This window comes from Octopus bimaculoides, chromosome 24 (genome assembly GCF_046866305.1).
Source record: "Octopus bimaculoides isolate indiv1 chromosome 24, ASM4686630v1, whole genome shotgun sequence".
NCBI classification, from domain to species: Eukaryota; Metazoa; Mollusca; class Cephalopoda; order Octopoda; family Octopodidae; genus Octopus; species Octopus bimaculoides.
This window is the reverse complement of record NC_142951.1, coordinates 13,945,055-13,954,021: the sequence shown is the minus strand read 5'-3', so window position 1 is coordinate 13,954,021 and position 8,967 is coordinate 13,945,055. Positions and strand designations below refer to the sequence as shown.

The 8,967-nt window shown below is 37.9% G+C and overlaps 1 protein-coding gene across 1 annotated transcript in view; it reads left to right on the top strand.

The window, feature by feature from the left end:
• LOC106884244 (MSL complex subunit 3) overlaps positions 1 to 8,967 on the top strand; it is a 31,719-nt gene that overhangs the window by 5,304 nt on the left and 17,448 nt on the right. Inside the window, exons 2-6 of the mRNA XM_089341046.1 lie at positions 2,317 to 2,399; positions 4,734 to 4,826; positions 5,061 to 5,229; positions 7,766 to 7,894; positions 8,441 to 8,583. Of these exons, the coding sequence (XP_089197172.1) occupies positions 2,317 to 2,399; positions 4,734 to 4,826; positions 5,061 to 5,229; positions 7,766 to 7,894; positions 8,441 to 8,583 (617 nt within the window). The remainder of the gene's footprint in view (positions 1 to 2,316; positions 2,400 to 4,733; positions 4,827 to 5,060; positions 5,230 to 7,765; positions 7,895 to 8,440; positions 8,584 to 8,967) is intronic.

Sequence of the window (8,967 nt, the reverse complement as noted above, 5' to 3'; positions counted from 1 at the left end):
ATTCTACTCAAGTGAAACATACCAAATACACAGAGTTGAAATGCTGTTCGATTATTCTTTTCAGTGTTGAATGTTAACCATCACACTTCCATTGTGCACGCACATGCACACACACATTCACATATCTCAACCATCCTACTTCCATTGCGCTCACTCACGCACACACACACACATTCACATAATCCTCCTTTTACATACACACATATTCACACAGAGTTGAAATGCTGTTTGATTTATTTTTTCAGTGTACAATTTTCATCATCACACTATGTATGTATATATATGTATATGTGGCCTCTCACTCAGAGTGAAAGGCAGACTGTATGACGCATGTGTACGAACAGCCATGCTACATGGCAGTGAAACATGGGCCGTGACTGCTGAGGACATGCATAAGCTCCGAAGGAATGAAGCCAGTATGCTCCGATGGATGAGTAATGTCAGTGTGCATACCCGACAGAGTGTAAGTATCTTGAGAGAAAAGTTGAACATAAGAAGCATCAGTTGTGGTGTGCAAGAGAGACGATTGTGCTGGTATGGTTATGTGGCGAGAATGGATGAGGATAGCTGCGTGAAAAAGTGCCACACCCTAGCGGTTGAGGGAACCTGTGGAAGAGGCAGGCCTAGGAAGACCTGGGATGAGGTGGTGAAGCACGACCTTCGAACATTAGGCCTCACCGAGGCAATGACTAGTGATCGAGACCTTTGGAAATATGCTGTGCGTGAGAAGACCTGGCAAGCCAAGTGAGACCATAACCCATGGCTTATGCCAGGGATGTAGCCAGCCCACTTACGCGTAACATTCCTTCATTGGACACTAAACTCCGCTTGTGAAGACATGGTGAGGCAAGTGAAATCGAAATCGAACTAAATTTGTAGGAACACTAAACTCGGCTTGGAGATGCCACTATGAAAGGTTGCTCTATAAAGAGAATAAATGGGAGAAAGAGAGTCTGCCGAATGCCGACCCAACAGAGGGACAAGCTATTCGAATTGACAGTACCTTGGTAGATAAAGCAATTAAGTGTATGAAGACAGGGAAAGCCCCTTACCCATCAGGAATCACTGCAGAGATGCTCAAAATATCTGGCGGTGTTGGCTATAGCCTAGTCACCCATATAGTTAACCAGGTGATACACGAAGGAGTCATACCCAATGAATGGTGTAGCGGCACCATAGTCAACTGCTACAAAGGTAAAGGTGATGCTTTAAATACAAATAATTACAGAGGTATCAAGTTGTTGGATCAGGTAATGAAGGTCACGGAGAGGGTCATAGCCCGACTAATTAGGGAGAGAGTCAGTCTAGATGAGATGCAGTATGGGTTTGTGCCAGGGAAAAGCACCACTGGTGCTATATTTCTGGTAAGACAGCTGCAAGAGAAATACCTAGCCAAAGATAAACCTCTGTACCTGGCTTTCATTGACATAGAGAAAGCCTTTGACAGGATCCCCCAATACCTTATCTGGTGTTCAATGAGGAAACTAGGGATAGATGAATGGTTAGTGAGAGCTGTGCAAGCCATGTACAGGGACACTGTCAGTAAGGTGAGGGTTGGCAACAAGTATATATGTATATACATGTGTGTGTGTGTATATATATATATATATATATATATGTATATATGTATGTCTATATATATATATATGTATATATATATATACATATATATGTATGTATATATGTATAGATATATATAGCTGTGTGTATATATGTATATATGTGTGTGTATATATATACATATGTGTATATATATATATGTGTGTGTGTGCATATATATATATGTGTGTGTGTGTATATATGTGTATGTGTATATACATATGTGTGTGTATATACGTATATATATATATCAATATATATATGTTTATATATATATTTATATATATATATATGCACACACACATAATACTGCATTTCTGCTTAACAGCCTGTGTTGGTGTATCCACGTCCCCATAACTTAGTGGTTCAACAAATGAGTCCAATAGAATAAGTACTGGAGTCAATACATTCAACTAATCATTCCTCAAGGCGGTGCTCCAGCATGGCTGCAGTGTAAAGATAAAAGAAAGAAAAAGGATTCTGGATAAGATGCTTAGTGACATTTTGCCTGACTTTACAATCTGAGTTCAAATTCTGCTGAGGTTGAACTTGCCTTGCATCCCTTTTGGGCTCGATAAAATAGGTATCACTTAAGTATAAGGGTTGATGTAATCAGCTTCCCCCGCCCACCAAAAACTGTTGGCCCCATTTCAAAATTTAAAAACATTTTTGCAGCAATTTAAAAATAACTTTTTGTTTTTATATATTTCTTTCAAGATTTTGGACACAGCTTACGTGAAAGATAAATCAGGACGGAACATGCCTGCTTATCGGATTCACTTTCAGGGATGGAACAGCAGGTATTGGACTTTTCTTGTTTTCCTCTTTCAATATTCTATATGTCTAAACTCATTTAACCTTTTAGCATTCCGATTACTCTTACAAATGTAGAAATTGAAATCGAGTTAAATTTGATGATTGGCACCCATGCCAACGTCGTCTCCTTCATTGGACACGAAACTCAGCTTGCGAAGACTTATTGGGGCAAGCGAAAGCGAAATTGTGATGGCACCTGTGCCCAGCGTCGCCTTTCTGGCACTTGTGCCTGCGGCATGTGTAAGGACTTTTGAGCGAGATCATTGCCAGTGCCCCTGGCTCTTGTGCAGGTGGCACATAAAATACACCATTTTGAGCGTGGCCGTTGCCCCTGGACTGGCCTTCGTGCCGGTGGCACGTAAAAGCACCCACTACACTCTCTGAGTGGTTGGCTTTAGGAAGGGCATCCAGCTGTAGAAACTCTGCCAAATCAGATTGGAGCCTGGTGTAGCCATCTGGTTTCACCAGTCCTCAGTCAAATTGTCCAACCATGCTAGCATGGAAAGTGGGCATTAAACGACGACGATGATGATGATGATTTATTCACATTGTTTTGAATTAAATATGAATTATCTCATAGCTTTCAGATTTTGACGGTATGATTGTTTATTTTTAGAATAACATTGTGGCACAGGTGTGAGAGACCACATCTGGCCAGTTTGAACATGAAACCAGTAGAATATTTTGGCCAGATATGGATACTTTAAATGCTAAAGGGTTAAAAACAATCCTTTCTTTTTCTGGTAAACAATATTCCTAAGTGGACATCAGGTTTCTGTGCCATTGAAGTGAAGGAATAAAGCAAGATGATTAATTAATTAAGATTTACAACGTGGTTTGGAGCATTGGGCTGGTTTCCCAGTTTCTCTGATGTAGATGTTCCTCCCTGGACCAGATGCCGGTCCATCACAGGGTTATTCCTTTTCACCAGCTGAGTGAACTGGAGCAATGTGAAATGAATGTTTTTGCTCAAGAATGCAATGCATTGCCTGGTCCAGGAATTGAAACCACAATCTTATGATCATGAGTCCAACACCCTAACCACTAAGCCATGAACTTCCACAAAATTTACAACATAGAAAACATAGCCAATTGGAAACACATGAAGATTATTAATGTTCCTTAAACATTTATTATTTGATGCAGTGGAATCACATCAACGACCACGTTGCAGTTGGTGTGATAAAAATTTTGACATCATCACCATCATCATTGTTTAATGTCTGTTTTCCATGCTGGCATGGGCTGGACAGTTTGACATGGAGCAGGCCAGTTGCAAAGCTGTCCAGGCTCCAATTGTCTGTTATGGCATATTTCTATGGCTGGATACCCATCCTAATACCAATCACTTCAGAGAGCGTGCTGGGTGCTTTCTATATGCCACCGGAACGAGTGCATTTTACATGGCACTGGTACAAGTGCATTGTAGATGGCACTAGCATCTGTGAGACAAAGCACTCTCAGCTGCTTTGTTTTTGAATGACTAACATTTGTCTCCCATGCTGCAATCCTCTTAGTTTCGACCACAGTCTCAAATCAAATCACTTACCTGGCAAATACACCCCTAAAATTAGGATTTACTTCTATTATTAATTACATGAAGAGGGTGGTGAGCTGGTAGAATCATTAGTAGCATTTCTTCTGGCTTTATGTTCTGGGTTCAAATTCTGCTCAAGTCAACTTTATGAAGGAGTGCTGAAAAGTTCCTGGCTTTGGGTAAAAGAAAATGCAGGAGGATCAGTTAATTATGATTTTGTTCAACATCTTCCCCTCTCAAATTTACACACTTAATGCAGTGGTCCTTCTGTAAAAGAACTTAGAAGGTTGGACCTCCAACCAGGCCTTTTGCGATACCCTTAAAGCCAGGAACTTTCCAGCACCCCCTCGTATTATTGGAGTTGATGTAAATGGCTTGTCCCCTCCCCACAAATTTCAGGCCTTGTATATATAGAAGAAAGGATTATTAATTACATGAAGGGGTCATGAGATACAAATTCATAGAATGTTGGATATGTGCAGGTGTGGCTGTGTGGTAAGAACTTTGCTTTCTAATCACATAATTGCAGGTTCACAACCACTGCATGGCATTTAGGGCAAGTTTTCTCTACTATACCTCTAAGCTGGGGTGGGTGTATATATATATATATATATATATATATATATATATATATATATATATATATATATATATAATGATGATGATGATATGTATATAATTGTATGTATGTGATGAGCTTTGAAATATAAACAAAAAAAAATTTCCTCAATTTATATTACCTTATGTTTCTAATCTCTGTACATTATTTAATTTCTTTCAGCTGGGACAGAACTGTTGGTGAGAACTACATCTTAAAAGGCACCGAGGAAAACCGAAGTCTAATGAAGCAGTTGGCAGAGACTGCAAAATGCTAGTAAGTAAAACTCAGTCCATCAATTAAACCATTGATTGCTTTATGTAGGTGCAGCCTGTCCCTCATCCTGATGCACGTATCATCTGTCGATCTTTGAGGGTTTTACTCTTGCCCCTCATCACTACCATATTATCTTTTTCCCCATATCTATTGGTTGATCTCCATTGTAGATTGATGTTTCCCATTTCAAATAAAATCTGTTTTACTAATTGGCTATCTCTGTTTCAATTGCAGTCGCAACAACAAGGCTCGCAAGAACAAAATTGATGACATTTTAGAGAAGGCCTTTAAACATAAACCTTTGTCATTTGACAGTAGTAGCGACTGTGAGTCAAGTGAGGAATCCTCAGAGCCAGATGGAGATGGTAACAGAAACAACGGTCGGAATGGAACCAATGGAAATGTGAGCTTGAGTTTTTGCTTTATGTTTGTAAAATATCTTTTTTGTTATGTCTTCATCATTTTGTTAACGATTTTGTTTTTGTACTGTTAATATTAATGGTTCTATATTTAAGAGATGAGGAATTATGTACATTATTTACATTATTTACATTTGACAGATATTTGTCCTCATCTTGTTTGTTGTTAACACAACGTTTCGGCTGATATACATACCTTCCAGCCTTCGTCAGGTGTCTTGGGGGAAATTTCGTACCTGGGTATTCCTGAGGTATTTTTCGATGTTGTTATTATTATTATTATTATTATTATTCAGGTCACTACCTGGAATCAAACTCGGAATCTTGAACCAAATTATTTTGCAGGATGATCTTAGATTACTTATTTGTATTCAGACGACATTGTTGTATGCAATAACTCTGTTGAAGATTATAACAGAATTATACCCTTTAGCATTTAAACTGGCTGTATCCAACCCAAAATATTCTATCTGTCTTACATTCAAAATGACTAGATCCAGCCTCTCACACCTGTCCTACAATGCCATTCTAAAAATAAATGATTACGTCATTGAAATCTCAAAGCTACAATATTAATTCAAAACTGAATTAATAAGTAACAGACTAGAGAAAGTAATCTGAATGGTAAAGGGTTAAAGTAATTTCTGTCATGTGTAAGAGATCTCAATGTAATGCTTTCTATTCCAAAATACACTTTTGGTAAAACAAGTATTAGTTGCCTAGTTTATTGCATTCAAAACCATTAATATAACTTAAAGGTTGACTCTAAGGCCCTTCAATTCTAATCCTTGCTTCCACACCTGAAACTTCTCTAGTTCTGATAGTGACTCAGCAATCAGAGCAAGGTCATCAGCTTAGAGGAGCTCCCAGGGGCATCCTGTCTTGAATTCCTCTGTTATTGCCTGGAGGACTATGATGAATAGGAGGGAGCTGAGGACTGAACCTTGGCGGACCCCTACCTCTACCCGGAATTCTTCACTGTACTTGTTGCCAACCCTCACCTTACTGACAGTGTCCCTGTACATGGCTTGCGCAGCTCTCACTAACCATTCATCTATCCCTAGTTTCCTCATTGACCACCAGATAAGGGATTGGGGGACCCTGTCAAAGGCTTTCTCCATGTCAACGAAAGCCACATACAGAGGTTTATCCTTGGCTAGGTATTTCTCCTGCAGCTGTCTTACCAGAAATATAGCATCAGTGGTGCTTTTCCCTGGCACGAACCCAGACTGCATCTCATCTAAATTTATAACTTAAAGTTAAAATTCCTACTTCTAAAATGGAACTTGTTAAAAAATAAAATTCATTATGTTGCTAGTTTATTACAGTAAATAGGATGTTTCTCGTAAAAATTCTTGTTGGTGCCACGTAAAAAGCACCCTTGCCAATGTCATGTAAAAAGCACCCGTGCTCTGATATATATTTTAATCTTTCTTGAAAATTATGCTGGTATCTTTGTAAAATTTCTCATTTTATTAAAAATATTCTTTTAACAAATTTCAGAAGAGTAGTTTTCTGCTTGTCACTAAATAATATTTAGAATGTGGTTCTCAACCATTTTTTGTTTAGGAACCCCTTTGATTCCTATTGTTCTGTAGAGGACTTCCATAGTCATTCAGTGATTTATAAAATCTCATTATATTCTTATAATTAAATATTATAAGGAATTATATATATATATCATCATCATCATCATCATCATCGTTTAACGTCCGCTTTCCATGCTAGCATGGGTTGGACGATTTGACTGAGGACTGGTGCAACCGGATGGCTACACCAGGCTCCAATCTAATTTGGCAGAGTTTCTACAGCTGGATGCCCGTCCTAACGCCAACCAATGCATTATAGAAGTATAACCAATTTATTGCAGATAAATTTTAATGACAAAATCCTATATGGACCCCCAAGGGTCATATGGACACTGATTGAGAACCGCTGGTTTAGATAGTTGATTCCCAATTTATGTAATTTTCCTGATGTATTATGTTTAATTTTCCTTTGTATCCTTTATTCATCTTTAGTACTCACCTGCACAATAAATAAATTTAGAATAATAGCAAGTAATCAAAGACTGATAAAATTTATGAAGAAATCAGGTATTATGCTGACTTACCTTAGCCACGTAGAAGTCTTCAGTCTATCGTATACAGTAATCTCTCACCATATCACGGTTCACCTATCGCGGCTTATTATTTAAGCTTACGTCGATTCCTCTGTGGTGTGGTTTTAAATTTTTAATAAAATAAATATATACAAATTATAAAAATAATAATAAAAGAAAATATGCAGTACAGTACTGTTTCTGCTTTGCGGATTTTCACCAATCGCAGGGGATTTTGGAACATAACGTCCATGATAGTCGACGGATTACTGTATATAGGTATTAGCAAATAACGGTCACTTAATGGGTGAGTTCTCTCCCTTACTTAAGCTGGATGTTGATTATTTGTAATATTTGGTGAATGAAGTCTTTGGTCTCTTAAACCACAGAAACTAATAAACATTTAAAATTATTTGCAGAGAGATGACGATGAGGATGAGAATGAAGAAGAAAGTAATGATGTTGAGTCTGGAATCGAGCTGACCATTCCAAAAGTTCTTCGCCAGAAACTGGAAGAAGATTGCTACATGATTAACAAAAAGAAAAAAGTAAATCCCATTCACTGTTTTCCATTTCTACAATACACATTTACTAATTAGAATTACAGTCAAAAACGATAAAGTAAAGTTGGATATAAACCCAAGATTCTTTTTGTTTTTTTTACCACTTAACTTTCACTACTTCTTGCTTCTATCTTCTTGGTCTTCCTCTTCTGCTGGTTCCTTTCACATGGATCTCTTGGCCTTTCTTTATGCAACTATTATCATCTACACACATTACATGTCTGTACCAATGCAGCTGTCTCTTCTTCTTCTCTCTCTCTCTCTTGCACACTACAGCTTCTTTCTCTCTCATCCAATTTTTCTCAAAGCTAATCCATGTCTCATTTGTTCATGTATGCTAACATTATATAACCAGCAGATCATAATTGTTTGTTTGTTTCCTTCCTTCACCCGTCCTCTGCATTCAATGCTCATATTTCACTAATATACAACATCATACTTTCTACCTCAATATCATGGATGCTAAAGCATTAAATCTGTGTCCAATAATCAGAAAATTATTCTTAACTTAAATTATTTCTGTCTTTCCAGTTCCTGCGTCTTCCAGCCGAAATTAATGTCGTGTCGGTATTAGAAGGTTATGTCAAAAATTTTTCCGTCAATGTTCTCTATGGTTTGTCTGACCGTTGTAAACAGAGAGGAAACGGTAAAAACCCTGCCATCAATATAAAAAGGTGGGATTCCAATTAAAATTTCGCTATTTGTATATGCAATTTATATATTTTTTTGTGGCTTAATGGTTTAGTGAAAGAGGCCGATACAGTAAGTACCAGGTTTTAGAATAAATACTGGGGTTGATATACAGTACTCTTGGTGCAGGCAATGGCTGTGTAGTTAAGAAGTTTGCTTCCCAATCACATAGTTTTGGGTTCAGTCCCACTGTGTGGTACTTTGTCCACATGCCAACCAAAGCCTTGTGAGTGGCTATAGTAGATGGAACATGAAAGAAGCCCTGTGTACGTACGTACATACATACATACATACGTACGTACATACATACATACATACATACTTGCATGCATGCATGTGTGTGTGTATGATTGTGTTTCCATGCCTTG